Source organism: Phyllobates terribilis, unplaced genomic scaffold, assembly GCF_046119375.1.
Source record: "Phyllobates terribilis strain yellow unplaced genomic scaffold, ASM4611937v1 Scaffold_4__5_contigs__length_816908805, whole genome shotgun sequence".
Classification (NCBI taxonomy): Eukaryota; Metazoa; Chordata; class Amphibia; order Anura; family Dendrobatidae; genus Phyllobates; species Phyllobates terribilis.
Window position 1 is genome coordinate 563,560,046 of NW_027362764.1, and position 15,859 is coordinate 563,575,904.

Genomic DNA, 15,859 nt, shown 5'->3' on the forward strand with positions numbered 1-15,859 from the left:
TACTTGTGTTTTAGCTATTTGGGTTTTTTGACGTTGTTTGTATGTATTTGTAATGAATAAAATTTATTGTAACTTATTATAACGTATGATAATTTATTGAAGTATTGTTGGGTGATCACTGCTTTATAGTATATATATATATATTAGTAAATTTGTATACACTTGTTTATTCCATGCCTAGACTTGCCGCTGTCCCTAAATACTATGGATGGCATTCAAAATATTAGTAGCTGCTTATCCACCATCCGGACTATCCTGCATTGCAACCTTTCGTCAATTTTTCTCTGCCATCCACGTCTAAGGAGATTAGCTACAGTGCCATGGGTTGTTAACTTCTTGATTTTGTTGCGCACCATGGATAAAAGAACATCAAGATCTCTGGAGATGGACTTGTAACCTTGAGATTGTTGATATTTTTCAACAATTTTTGTTCTCAAGTCCTCAGACAGTTCTCTTCTCTTTCTGTTCTCCATGCTTAATGTGGCACACACATAGACACAATGCAAAGATTTAGACAACTTCTCCCCTTTTTGTTTGGTTTCAGGTGTGATTTTCATATTGCCCACACCTGTTACTTGCCATAGGTGAGTTTGAACGATCATGACATGCTTGAAACAAAAGTTGTTTAACCACATTTTTGGAAAGGTGCTAAAAATGTTGTCACCACACTTGATCTATCTAAACTATTAATCATTATTATTTATTATTATTGTGCCATTTATTCCATGGCGCTTTACTTGTGAAAAAAGGGGGTAAACGTAGCAAATACACTTACAATAATCTTAAACAAAATGAGTCAGCGTCTGGTACAGGAGGAGAGGGGACCCTGCCCGCGAGGGCTCACAGTCTACAAGGGATGGGTGAGGATACAGTAGGTGAGGGTAGAGCTGGTCGTGCAGCGGTATGGTGGAGTGAGGGTTACTGAAGGTTGTACGCTTGCCGGAAGAGGTGGGTCTTCAGGTTCCTTTTGAAGGTTTCCACAGTAGGCGAGAGTCTGAGATGTTGGGGTAGAGAGTTCCAGAGTACGGAGGATGTGTGGGACAAATCTTGTATGCGATTGTGGGAAGAGGAGATAAGAGGTGAGTAGAGAAGGAGATCTTGTGAGGATCGGAGGTTGCATGTAGGTAAGTACCGGGAGACTAGGTCACAGATGTATGGAGGAGACAGGTTGTGGATGGCTTTGTATGCCATGGTCAGGGTTCTGAACTGAAGTCTCTGGGCAATGGGAAGCCAGTGAAGGGATTGACAAGAGAGGAGAGGCCGGGGAGTAGCAGTGGGACCGGTGGATTAGTCGGGTAGCAGAGTTTAGGATAGATTGGAGGGGTGTGAGAGTGTTATAAGGGAGGCCACAGAGCAGGAGGTTGCAGTAGTCGAGGCGGGAGATGATGAGGGCATGCACTAGTGTTTTTGCAGAGTCTTTGCTGAGGAGTGTGCAGATCTGGGAGATATTTTTGAGTTGCAGTCGGCAGGAAGTGGAAAGGGCTTGGATATGTTATTTGAAGGAGAGATCAGAGTCGAGGGTTACACCGAGGCAGCGAGCTTTGTTACTGGGGAGAGTGGGCAGTCATTAACTTTAATGGATAGGTCAGATGGGGGGGTTGAGTGAGGTGGGGGAAAGATGATGAATTCAGTTTTATCCATGTTAAGTTTTAGAAATCTAACAGAGAAGAAGGATGAGATAGCGGACAGACATTGTGGGATTCTGGTTACTAAGGAGTTGATGTTGGATCCAGAGAGGTAGATCTGTGTGTCATCACCATAGAGGTGATACTGAAAGCCGTGAGACTCTATGAGCTGTCCCAGGCCGAAGGTGTAGATGGAGAAGAGATGGGGTCCTAGATATGAGCCTTGGGGGACACCGACAGATAGGGGGCTAGATGAGGAGGTGGTGTGTGAGCGGTATGTTAGGTATGATGGGATCCAAGATAGTTCCAAGTCTGTGATGCCAAGAGAAGAGAGAGTCTGTAGTAAGAGGGAACGGTCCACTGTGTCGAAGGCAGATGACAGGTCCAGGAGTAGGAAAGAGGAGTGTATGCATGTTCTAGTGTATACAGAGTATGGGCATGCATGTTATAGATTGCTGAAAAAAGTCCTACCTGTCTGCCTCATATCAGATGCCTTGTTGCTGATAAATCATCTTTTATCACTTAATGTAAATTACCTCTTCCAGGAGAGGAGGATGCTGCTTGAAAGATAACTCTGCTTCCAGAGATTATTATACATGAAGGGGAAGTCACCAGTGTGATGTGTGATGTGTGATGGCCGCTCTCTGCTCTCCTGATCTCACTGCAGAGCTGTGTGTGATTATACCTGACACATCTGCAGGCTCCTCTCAGCTTCCAGCTCACAGGCAGACAGGGTGTAGTATTGATACAATACAGCAGAACTTGGAGAGCTGCAAAAATGTGTTTGCAAGAAGACATTTCAGACATCTGATATGAGGCATACAGGGAAGACTTTTTTCAGCCGTCTATAACCTATATGCCCATATTAATAGTTTAGATAGGTTAGTTGTGGTTACAGATTCCCTTTAAATCCAAAAACGGTCATAGTCCTTGATAATGGTATGAAGAATATTCTCGGCTCTGGTCAGATGGAGAACACATGACAACTGTAAGCTCATAGATACAGGGAGTAAAATAAACTTTGATGTTTCACGGGTAACTTCTGGTTATTTCTACACCTACATCACTTTCCTAGTATAATCGTTGCTGTATCTACTTCTTAAAGAAGGAGATGTGAAGACTTTTTTTTTTTTTTAAGAAAATAAATCAAACAAGCAGTTGAGAGAGTTGGGGAGAGGAGGTGTAATGAAAGTGCAGCTCCAGCTTGTGTTGTTGTAAGCAGTGATGTCAGCTTATAACTTTGCACATCTGGAGAAAAATGCTGTGCGTCTAACAAGCCCTAGGGCTGGGTTCTAATCTGGCACTCGACAGAGTCACCTGCATTCAATTATGCCTGAAGACAGTAAAGTCATGCCAAGTGTGATCTGCCCCACATCACAGCCTTCACAATAGCTGCTGGGGGCTCCAGCTATTCTGTAAAACAATATGCTAAAAACGTTACCAAGGTCTTTTACCTAATTGTACAGAATATCTTCATTTTCCTGCATTTTCTATTAGTACTTGATAGGCTGGATATGTACAGTGAATTATTGAAGGCCCGTATACCTTTAATCATTCTCTTGCCCGACAGCTATTCCTCTAGACCTCCATGTAATACCTCTAAACCTCCATGCATGCTCAGTTTGCTTAAGCGTGCATTTATTATGAATGGGAAGAGAGAGAAATAAGCCACTGCCAGGCAGTCTCCTATGGTGCTGTCACGGATGCGTCAGGTGTGACAGACAGTTGTTCTGGATCCAATTGTAGAAGGTCATTGCGCTTTGCTCTGCAGGCACCTTCTTTATCTTTTCATCTCTGTAGTGAAGTGATATCCTTCTCCTTCTAGGACCTAGCAGTGACCTCCACCTTCTGCTGCTAATTGACACACCCTTGCTCGATGTTTAAATACCTTCAGACTCTCCAGAGAGTCGCCGGTGATAGCTCTTTTTTCCTCTGTCCAGGCTTGAAGTACTAGTAGTCTGCTAGTGGCTTCTTGGAGGATAGTTGGCGTGATCTCTCTGGTGTCTTCTCAAGCTAAGTGTTTCCCTTGTTAGTTGCAGTGGAGGTTGACTAGTGCTCACCCAGTCCCCTCCCTATCTAGGGCCTATCACTAGGGGCAGTCAGGGATTAGGTTTCCTGCTCGGTGATAGGTGCGGAACCTATTAAGGGACGTTAGGGGAGCCAGGGTATTGTCAGGTATGCCCAGGGGTCTCAAATGCCCCTTTCCCTAGTGTTTGGACTTCCTCCCCCTCTTCTCGTTGTTGTGTACTTAGTCTTTCACCTCACCTTGCCTGACAGGTGCTGGCTGATCTCAGTGAGAACAAAGGGTTTGAGTGTCAAAATCAACACTTCTGATCCTTGTTTTAGTCTGAAGCCCCCTTACATGAGATACTTTGCCAACCTTACTGAAATCTGCATGTGTAGTAGAAGTTACTCTAAAAAGTGTATAGTATTCTTATTCTGGTACACTTATAGCAAATCCACAGTGTGTGGATGTAACGTCACCGTGTAGACCTAATCTAATTGTGGTCCTAAAAGGGAAAAAAAAATATTATGCAAATCATGAAATCTCGTAAAATCTGTATATGATTAGAGACTTGTAGTCAGACAGAGCTCCTGCAGCCAAAATAGTCATTAGAGAATATAACTTTTCAGCACAGACTTACCAACACAGTCACAGCACTCGTCCCAGAGTGTACCCAGACACAGCATACATTCCTTACAACAGGAACAGTTCCCATCGGTAGGTCGGCATTGGCAAAGCTCCTGGTAAAGTAATGGACAAAAAGAGTGAAAAAAAAATTAAGATCAAAAAAAGAAAATAAAAAAGTCACACTAAAACCATTAACATCTGGAATTTCTGGGACTGGGCTTTCCAGTGTATTTTGCATGTGAAAGTCAGTAGCTCTGCTTGTAAAATGTGATAAAATCAAGACAGACAAAACTCAGTGAAATTGTCCTAGTGCTCATTATTGCTCCCAGCAGGAGAAATGCAACAACCACGATTTATAATGCGGAGACTTCTGGTCTAGAGCAGAACAAACGTCTGCAGGGGTCACACAAAAGGAAGTCATTAAGCTTCTGTTTACACCGCAACTTCTTAATTGTATTCCAAGAAACAGTAAAGTTCCCAGATTTACCTGGCATATGATGAGCATTTACTATGTAAGTATGGAGCACAATGGTACAAAAAGATAAAAGCTGACATTTCTTTATTTTAGGACTTAAGCCAAACTTATTGGGAGTGTTCTCAAGAAAACTCAGTTCCCAATAAACAGGCTGCCAATCACCCGACGAATAAGCAAAACACTCGTTCATTGGGTGATATTATTGTTAAAGGTGCGTTTACACCACATGACTTGCAGCGTTAAACAACTGGCGGTAGTTTAATAGCCTGTTTATACAGGCAGACCGCATTCCCTATATGTGCTGAACGATTTGTAACAGACCGTTCTATCTGCAAAGACTTCCATTATGCTCAACAGCACAGTTTCTGTTTACACAGGATGATGTGTTGCAGAGAATGAGGATTTTTAAGTCAGCTTAAAATCATTTCATCCAACTTCCAGATTACCGTGAAACGACAGTTCTTAGAAATGCTCTTTCACAAACATCATGCATTATAAATCTATCTTTATTGAACATAAACTGGACACGTGCCCCCCACCACCCCCCTTCACACACTCACACGAGATCACAGAACAATCAATTGCGGATTGTTCTGTCCGTATAGCTAATGCAGTCTGCCTGCACAAACAAACCGCTGATCCGCAAACATGGGGTGACGGTAGCAGAGCCTGTCTGGTGGCCTTACCCAGGTACATAGCTATTTTAGCTTATTTATGACCAATTGTTTGTATTACTTCCATCTGTATAAGGGTTTTAACCCTTTTGTTTCTGGGTATTTTGATTGTGATGGGATATCATTGTTTTGGGGGTACAATTTGGAATAGGTATTCTTGATGGGTGGTATATATTTATTAATACATGTGACCCTGTTGCTGTCCCCCTTATATTTCCACTTGCTATATAGGCTGACCTTTCGGGCGCTGTGTCACAGTTTTTAACATTGTTTTATTCATGTGGATCCAGCACTCTGTGTCCACTCTGTCGTCCGCATTTATCTTTGTAATTTGTGTTTACTACATGTGTTAATAAAGGAATTTTCTTACTTCTTTACAATTTTGAACTTGTGTGGCCATCTTTTTGTTTCTCTGCTTCACAGAGGAACAATCCCCCCTTTCCTTTACTGTTACAAGATGATGGCCCGTTCTCTTCATTAGTCCTATATGCAATAACATGGGTCCATTGGGATTAGATTTATCTTCACTGTGTTGTTTGCATCTGTATTTCTGTCTCTCACTGATCCGCAAACATGTAGCTGATCGGCGGTCGTTTACCGATTTAACCTTACAATGTTCGTTATTTCTACAGTATGAAGACATCCATGACACTGATAATTGCTCCCTCTGTATAGTTCTGAAGAATACACGTTATATTTAATAATAATAATAATCTTTTTATTTATATAGCGCCAACATATTCCGCAGCGCTTTACAATTCAGACAATTTACAGACATTATGGGCACTGTCCCCATTGGGGCTCACAATCTAGATTCCCTATCAGTATGTCTTTGGAGTGTGGGAGGAAACCGGAGAACCCGGAGGAAACCCACGTATACACGGGGAGAACATAAAAACTCCTTGCAGATGTTGTCATTGGTGGGATGTGAACACAGGACCACAGCACTGCAAGGCTGCAGTGCTAACCACTGAGCCACCGTGCTGCCCTACATAACTATATATACGCATTTATTACAAGGAGGGAATAAATATTTTTTAAAAAATCAAGGATACTAAATAATTGTCAACTCTGCCAAAGGCCATTAGATCCTATTGCCCCCAAATGCAGTTTTTGACTTCGCTAAAGGGTTGTTCTGATGATCTCTTCTTTCTCCTCTTCATGTTTGGTGGAGCGCTCTTGAAGACTGACAGTTCGGACCAGCGGATTGACCACGCCACTGGTCCAAACTGAGCGGCTAGCAGACCTTTGATTCTGTAGCATGGGAGAAGTGCTGGGAAACTGAGGCTGGTCGAATCCAGCCAGCCACAAACAGGAGTCAAACTATAGGGCCCAATTATTAAGACTGACGTTGTGTACACCAGTCTTAATGAAGGTCTCGCTGGAGCACGATGTGCCAAATTCATTGAAAGGCGCACACCATTTAATGAATTTGGTGCATCTTCACTGTGGTGTGCGCGCCTCACCAGAAATGCTACTGCAGTCAGTCAGGAACTATAGTAGCATTTCTGGCATAAGAAACACCATCAGTGTTAATTAATTTGATGGGTGGACAAAGTTACGCCTCGTCCCCCCTTGCCAACCCCACCCATTTTGACGGAGCTTGCCAAATCTGGCATGACAATGGCAAAAGTTGCTACATTTTTGCACAACTTCACATTGTGAAAAATGTTGCAATTTTTTCACAGTGTTTTACGCCTGAAAACTGACGTCAATACTTCAGGAAGTTGAAGTAAACTTGTGGCAATCTGTGAGTACTGCTGAGCATCATTACATTCTGCGTGAACGATGCTGAAAAAATAAATAAGGAAAAAAAGTGTATGGTCCTTGGATATACTATGGAGTTGAGATTTAATGGAGTCAGACGTGCTGGTAAGGAATTTTTGTTCTGAATGTCTTTCAATTGCAATGGTTCCCACGTGTGTGAATAAAGCCTGATGATTTTTAAATGGTAGTTGGATTCTCTCTTTCCTTTGCTTATATGACAGGTAGGGTGATAGAAGCATTAAATGCAACTAATTAAGTGAGGGCATTACAGGAATTTCCCACTGTAGGAAGTAACAGCATATTGCTAAAATATGCCACCACTTTCTAATTGGCATGAAAGCTTCCACTGGGACCCCTACTATTTTGAAAATGAAGGGGCACGTTTCCCTTCAGCAGTTGCTGGTGGTCCCTTCATTCCAGTCCTCAATAGAGGGGACAGCGATGCAGATATCACACCTCAGTCACATTAACATTGTATTATTGTCAATGGAAGATAAAAAATACAAGCAGGATTGAGGTCCTAAAAGCCCCTTGATCAATAGGAGTCATTGGGGTCAAGCAACCCTCTACTTATACATTTATCCAGATATATCAGGTTCAGTATTTGGTCAGTATTTTTCCTCAGTATTTGTAAGCCAAAACCAGGAGTGGGTGATAAATACAGAAGTGGTGATGTGTTTCTATTATACTTTTCCTCTGATTGTTCCACTCCTGATTTTGTCTTACAAATGCTGATGTAAAAAAACTCCAATACTCAATGTGTAAGAATTCCAATAAAGGAGTGAATTGCTGTTATTTAACAGTCTCCCCGCTAATATTGGGGGGCTGCAAAGGTGGATCTAAGGGAATATGCTCATTGCTAGGATGGTTGTTGTTTACAGTATGGGTTGTCTTACTGAGGTAAGCAGAATGAGGAATAATGCCTGACAAAGAATAGAGCAAGGCCATCTGCAGACCAGGAGTGAAACGCAACAAGTCACAACAGCTCACAATCTAGTTGAGAAGAAATGTTGTTATCTACAACTGCAAAATTACAATGCAGCGGAGATCAGTTTTAGATATGGTAACAGGGTCTGCTCTTACAGGCATAGAGAGCTAAACATTGGGCGTCTTTCCATTCCCAGGCCTCGTGCAGGCACCAGTCTGTACAGATCTGTAGTCCAGACAGCTGGAATGGTGGCAGCACGCGCCTCACTTTCCCTGCAGCAGGAGAACGTACCTATGACTATTAGTCAGTGCTTAATGTCTACGTCGTACATTCCATCCTTACAGGAATATTTTCCTGCCCTGTTTGTGTGTGGTTTCTAGTATAAGGTACTTGCTCCATTAATCTTGTGCTTCCTTATATGAGTTTTTTTTTCTAGTATTAGGCACTTAGACTATGTTTTATCTTCCAATTAAGTGTCTTTAAAAAGAACATTATTAGCAAACCTCATTGAGCAGTACCCCCCTTCCTAGTGCAACTTTACTCAAACAGGTTATTTTTTTATTTAAAAAATTAAAAAAAGAGGATATTTCACTTGCCATAAATGTTATAAAATAAGTAAATTAATTATGTTTTTTTTTTTTTAATTTTCCGCACCTCACAATTCTTGTGAGTATTGATATGTGGCCCTCTCTTCCCGGTTAGTAAATCTAGTCTTGTTTAACAATGGCGTGTAGTCCTCATATAGACGCCCAGAGTGGAGGACTTGCCCACTTGGCTAACCAGACTACATTTGCAGACAGGGAAGAATCTCAAGAATAGAGAGTTCAGGAAAAAAAAAAAAAAAAAAAAAGTTGCACCAGATTTAGGAAAACAATTTACATATTATTGGTAAGTGACTGATCCTCTTTAATGGTACTTACGTAATTGTAAGCTAGTAGGTGTCATCTTGATAAAATCTGGTCCATGAGCAAGACTGTATTACACACTTTCCACAACACCTAGAGAAATTAATTGGAGCTATGAAAATGAAGCAGCCTGGCAAGCTACATAGTTTCCAAAGGAGTTCATAGGAGTTATGGAAATGGTGTATCTCAGCTGAGCATATAGCTCGCTGGAGCTTGGACACTAACTACTGTACCATATCAGCCAAGAACAGATGAGAAAGGAATAAATCTTTATGAATCTATATTAAAAAATATGAATAGTATTGGTAGAAAGCCGGGAAGGTTGAGTTGTTAGATAAATCGTAATAGCACTGGTCCACCAAGGCACCAGCGGATCCAGTGAGCTCAAGGTCTAAGGGACCAGCAGAAGACAACCCGAGTTGATTGACAGATATTAGATCTCACTGCTATCATTGCAATGCATTATTTGTTAACATGTCATAGCAGAGCGATTAAAGTTGACTTATACATATAGGGAGAATTCTCAACATCACTTTCTCCGATGGACTGAGAGAAGCCTAGTATGAGGCTATAGATTGAAGGTACCTGTATTAAGCATTTGCTGACATCACTTGCGCACAGAGCTTTATTGCAGCAGTGAATGGGCATAATCCACATAAGGCCTAAAATGACAGCTATTGCTGGAATGGGAAAGGTGGACAGCTTCATTCTTTATAGACGATACTCAAAATTACCACGGAAATCTGAAAATATACAGAAAAGATGGTGTTATTCTATTTGCAAATTATAGGCCAAAATGTATGGTTAGGAATACAGAAAGACATTTATCTGGAACTAGCCATTCTCTAGTAACAGCCCCTAGTCATCACTTATGATGAAAGGGGAAGGGGTTATAAGCATTTACTGCAGAGGGCAGAGAGCACTTTAGCATTAGGGACTGCTTTCAGGAGCGGTGAGTGCCACATTAAGGCCATGGCCCCACTATCAGTATTTCATCAGTATTCGATCAGTATTTTTTCTCAGGAGTGGGAGCCAAAACCAGGTGAGGAATAATCAGAGAAAAAGTATAATAGAAACAAGTCACCAATTCTGCATTTATCACCCACTCCTGGTTTGGGCTCCCACTCCTGAGAAAAAATACTGACCGAATACTGATAGTGGGGCCGTGGCCTAAGACTTTTCTTTCACAGTGATGCCTATATTAAAATTATGCACTAAGAAAACTTGAAAAGTTCAATAACATTTCTCTACCATTGTGTTTGTTACTCCTTTACCTAATTCAGTGATCTGAAAAATGTTGCAAATTCTATCAAGGTTCCTGGTCCTGATGGGTCTCGGCTTCCCGTCCCTTCTCTCAGTGAGGACGCAGTCAGACAGCCATATAAACCAGCCCGAGATCGGAACGCAGTGCACAGGCTCTCCCGACCTGAGTGTGACAGCTGCATAAAAATACATGAAGCTGTCACGCCAAGGTCGGGAGAGCCGCCGGCCAGTCCGTGCACTGCGTTCCGATCTCGGTCCAATTTATACGGCTGTCTGATTGCGTCCTTAGAGAGATAGCAGCAGTTGCATACAGATCTGCAGTGGAAACAGGGGAAAGTATTTAAAGTTTTATGGAGAGCAGAGGAAACAAAATAGACAAGGAATAAAGCACATGTGGAGAAAATAAGTGCAGTTCTGGAGCTGTAATGATACATCCAAGTAAAGACAGCAGCACCAGGGAGAGGCACTCCTGTATGAGAAAAATCTGACACTCAGATTAGACTGCAAACTGCATATCAGGTGATCGTAAAATTAAATGGTTATCCCCATTGAGAAAACTTACGACCATATTTTCAGTCAGTTGTAAAAATTAAAACAAATCAAACATTACTTACCCTGTCTGGGTCCTTAACTCTGTTTCCACCACTGCCCTGGTCCCTTGTTTGGCTGCAGTGGTGACATCACTTCAACAGTGCTGCAGCCAATCAATAAACTCAGTGACTCATGCGATCTACAAGGGTAAAGACCAGTGCAGCATTGGAGTCAGAGCATTGGGCCCAGCATTTATTTGTTTTCTATTTTAATAACGGACTGAATGTAAGGCTACGGCCCCACTATCAGTATTTGGTCAGTATTTTTTCTCAGGAATGGGAGCCAAAACCAGGAGTGGGTGATAAATGCAGAATTGGTGACTTGTTTCTATTATACCTTTTTCTCTGATTGTTCCTCACCTGGTCTTGACTCCCACTCCTGAGAAAAAATACTGACCAAATACTGATGGTAGGTCCGTGGCCTAAGGCATAGCTCCCAACCGTCCCGGTTTCCGCGGGACTGTCCCTCTTTGAGGGCGCAGTCCTGTGTCCCGTCACGGCTCAGCTGTTCTCCTGGCTGTGGAGGGTAGTGGGGCGGGTTGCAGCAGTGGAGCAGCAGGTACACGCAGTAGTCGGCAGCTGCAGCTACCACGTGTGTCCACTGCTAAAGAGAATGAATATTCACTCTCTTTAGTAGTGGGCACTGAGGATCGCTGTGCCGCAGCAGGAGCGCGGCCACTGCTGTGTGCGCTCTTGAGAATGACTATTCACTCTTCTCCACACATATAGTCCTGGCATGGAGAGAAGTGAATATTCCCGCAGCTCACCTCGGCATCTGAGGGTACATGGAAGTGATGATATGCGCTGCTCAGATGATGAGATCGGCAACTGACAGACAGGACGCAGCGCTGGAGCAGAGGGGAGGAAGAAAGGTGAGTAGAAGTGTTTATTTTTTTCATGTGTGCAGTGATGGGGGGGCCATGCACACCAGGACTGGGGAAGAGGGGTGCCCATGCATACCAGGACTGGGGAAGAGGGGTGCCCATGCATACCAGGACTGGTATGGCTACAAGCGCCGCAAGACCTGTCCCTCTTTCTCTTCTTCAAAATTTGGGAGGTACGCTTTTGAGGCCGGGTTCAGGCAGACATATTTCTTAGTCTTTATACAGACTGCAATGCTCAGACTGACTGCAAGTCTCCTGACCTGATCATACAGCCTCATATTTGTCTCGGAGGCTGTAAGTTCAGGTTTGGAGACCAGTGGACAGTCCAGGCATTGCAGTCTGTATATGGACCATGACATATGCCCGTCTGAACACAGCCTAAATGCCACACTGAAAAAATCCATGTGTTGTCTTATTAATGCGCACGGTCTGAAATGCGCAAGTGTGAAGCAGATGAATCATTTTAAAATGCTCTGATAATAAAAACCTTTATGGGCATCGCAACTGCTGGATCTATTCCCTTTTCCTGAGTATATTCTTATATCATGACGATAAACTGCAGAATTATGGCAAATTCAGTCATCCTTTTTCCATGTTTATATAGAAACATTCCTCCATATACCTCTAGTATTCTGCTCTAGGGGATCACAGGACGAATTGGTATAGTGCAAGTGACCTCAAATTTTGTGCATTTTACAGAACACTTTATACTTAATGGTTTGTGTCTTGGGGATCGTTTAGAGAATGACATAACGGAGCTGCATTTCTGCCGTTGAGCAATATCCCAGTCTTTCCAGCCCAGTGAGCTAAACACAGAGCTGGAGCTCCGCAGCACAACAAGCAGAGTTATCTTTGACTTAGGTTTCATTATCGGATAATAAGATCAGATTCTGTTCCCGCTGTTGGTTGCAGGGTTGGCACAAGAAGAATGTTAAATCTTTTCATTAGTACGGGTTTACCCCATACCAAGATAAGATAACCAGAAAACATTCCACTTGCTGACTGATGGAAACCTAATTATCTTGTGAAGTTTTAGGCCTCTCTTTTCAGGAAAGTATCCTCTTATTTAAAGCCTAAAAATTCTACTGCCAGGTTAAGCAACCTGTCGTACTTTAGCTGTTGCAGAACTATAACTCCCAGCATGCCCGGACAGCTGCTAATCTATGTGACCTAATTTCCATAATAGGTGTAGAAAATCTGCAACATAAAAAACTCACCAAAAGCTCATTGTGGGAATGTAGTGAGCCCACAATGGGTTTTTGACACTGTATTTTCGCTGCTTAAAAAACGCAGCATCTTACAGTTCCAGCAAAGTGGATGGAATTGATAGAAATCTCCTGCCCGCTGTGCTTATATTTTACTCAGCGTAAACTGACCTGCGGAGCGGGTTTAAATTTACAGCATGTCAACTTCTCTTGAGGGTAAGCGGAGCTTTCTGTGCAGATTTTTCCCATAGACTTTAGAAGTGGAAAAAAAAATAAAAAAATCACACACTATAGAAAAACTGCTGTGTATTGGCCTCCTCACATTGCTTTCTATGGGTGAAAAAAAAAACACTGCCAAAATGCAGAAAAAAAATTGAAATGCTGCAGATTACAAGAACGCTGCACTTCTCGAATGTAGTCAGGAAAAAAAAATATGCGCATGAGATTTGATGAGATTTCATAGCTTTTGTTGAAACTGTAAAATGCAGCTTATTTACATGAAAAAAATGCATAAAAAAAAGGCGGCGTGTGAACAGTCTAACTCCCAGTTAATACAAAAAGCATTCTAGAGTGAAAGTGGCCTGAAGGTTTGTTTGTATGTCACAACACAATTTATTACTAGTGACAATTATTGTATCAACATAGGGGGAAAAAAATCAGCTATGACATACACTTATTTATCATTATACATTAATCATCACTATACTTCAAGCATAATGAAACTGTCAAACTTGCGTTACAAAATGGCATCATACATATAGTTAATTGAAAAATACATGTAAATGTAGCTATAGTGATGTAATAAATGCTGTCTATTACTCCCTGTTAGCAGCCATTCAGATGCAGTGTTTAGGGATCTCCTTTTATTTCAAATATCTACAGTTAGGAGAACCTTTAACATTTACATACATATGTCTTTCACTGCCCTTTAAATATTATTATGTAATAATCGCCATATCAATCCATTTTGTATGTATTCAGTTTATATGCATAGAATATTTTGCTACAATGTGAAGTACACAAAGTGTTGGGCATATAAAGCTGTAGGCAGTCCATGTGTAACAGGATCCTCATGTATTAGGAGAGCGGCTCTAGCACTTGTCATTTAGTGACAGAGACACTTCATAAAAAAATTTGTTGCCCACATCAGGACATCATATGCCTGGCACTATAAAGATCCTCACCACTAACACTTTATCCATCAGACCCATAGATTATACTATGCATTCTTCTCTCCATACATTTACAGACTGGATTTCATACACTTTATATACTATGTACAGACAAAGGCAGCATCTCTTCATTCATTAACAAACTCTGAAGTCTATTATTAATATTAGATAGCTTTGTGAATGAGGGTAATGTAGTATTTGCATGTAGCTGAAGAGTGGGCCCCCAGAGTCGGTGCTACTGGTGGGCCCTTGGCTCTCCAGCCCAACACGGTCTATAATAACAAGAGCATAATTCAACTAACCGCATAATACTTAATCCTTTATTTCTAACATTTTACCACCTGTGTCTTTAATTAAAATAATTGCATCAAATTGCTTACAATCTAGCCTTTTTTTTTTCTAATTTGCAATTATATTTCCTTAGGGTATGTTACGTAGCACATATGGTTTAAAATACTCGTTGTTTCACAGTACCAGCAAAATCAATGAGATTTCTGAAATCTTGCGCATATGTCGTTTTGTTTTTTTCTGCATGTTTGGAGCCTCGCTGCGTTTTTTTGGACATCTGCAGGATGTCAAGTTTTGCAGCGTTTTTTTTTTTTTTTTTTTTTTTTACAGCATTTTTCACCTATTCAAATAAATATCCAATAAAAAAAAAACAAACAAAAACAATGCACTCAATGTATGTACTTTTTTCATGTGAAAAAAAAAAAAAACACTGCAAAAACACCCTGTGTGAACATACCCTAAGAAAACCCAAATAAACTTGTTCCAGAGGTCAGATCATGCAATCTGCCCTTACAATCAGTTAGCCACTAAAAATGAACAAACATCCAACAAAATTCTCTTGCATTCCTGATTTAATTTGTTTTATGAAAGGGAATGTAGACATTTAATGAAGCAAGGTGATACATAATATATATCAGTATTAACAAACCCTTCCTGACCACGTTTAAGCCTTGTTTAATATAGGAACATTTTTTAACGACTCTGGCTGAAAAGGGACTGCACAGTAGTAATAATCTATAATGCAGCCATCCAGATGTAATCGGAACACAAAGCCATGCAGAATTCCAATAACTACTAATGCAATGAATAGAAGAGGAATTACATGGGTTAACAACAACACAGCCCAGTGTAAGTAATTACAGCAGAACATTCCTTGCAGTCATTTGCCATAGGTGCTTTGCACATATATCTCTCTCCGGCCTCCTCTACCTATAAAATCCAACCCTGGATGACACAAATGTGAAGAAGAATTAGTCATTACTCTTGGTTTCTTTGCAGTTTTGAATTTCACCCCAATGAGAAAAAAAAAGACAATTTCTCATGTTCCATGACAACCAAGCCCACCTCCTCCCAGGTTCTTACCAGTAATTGTATGGGATGGGATCCCGACTTCACCTTGGGGTTTGTCTCACTATACTTCTCCTTTAACAAGGATCAAACTATCCAGCTTTCTCTAACCTCCTAGACTCTGATGGCGTGTGGAAGAGAAGAAGGAGGAGCAGGGATATCCCAGCCCCCAATATGCTCACAAAAAAAAGTTGCAGTGAGTTTCCAGAGCACCTCCCTCCTATTTTCCATCCCCATAGACAAATGATTGGTATTCTTCTGTTAGATACCATCACTGCACACAGAAAGCCCTGAGAACCTAAAGAGTGGCTTTTTATCTTGCATTACAAGGGTCTACTGTGCTTTTTTTTCTATTAACAATGCTTTTTTTTTCTAGAATGGAT

The 15,859-nt window shown here is 41.4% G+C and overlaps 1 protein-coding gene across 1 annotated transcript in view; it reads right to left on the bottom strand.

Annotated features, from left to right (window-relative positions):
• Positions 1-15,650, bottom strand: part of TWSG1 (twisted gastrulation BMP signaling modulator 1) — a 42,814-nt gene extending 27,164 nt beyond the window's left edge. Inside the window, exons 1-3 of the mRNA XM_073676707.1 lie at positions 15,492-15,650; positions 9,592-9,749; positions 4,271-4,370 (exon numbers count right to left, since the gene is read on the bottom strand). Coding sequence (XP_073532808.1) covers positions 4,271-4,370; positions 9,592-9,714 — 223 coding nt within the window. The 5' untranslated portion in view covers positions 9,715-9,749; positions 15,492-15,650. The remainder of the gene's footprint in view (positions 1-4,270; positions 4,371-9,591; positions 9,750-15,491) is intronic.
• Positions 15,651-15,859: the final 209 nt, after the last annotated feature.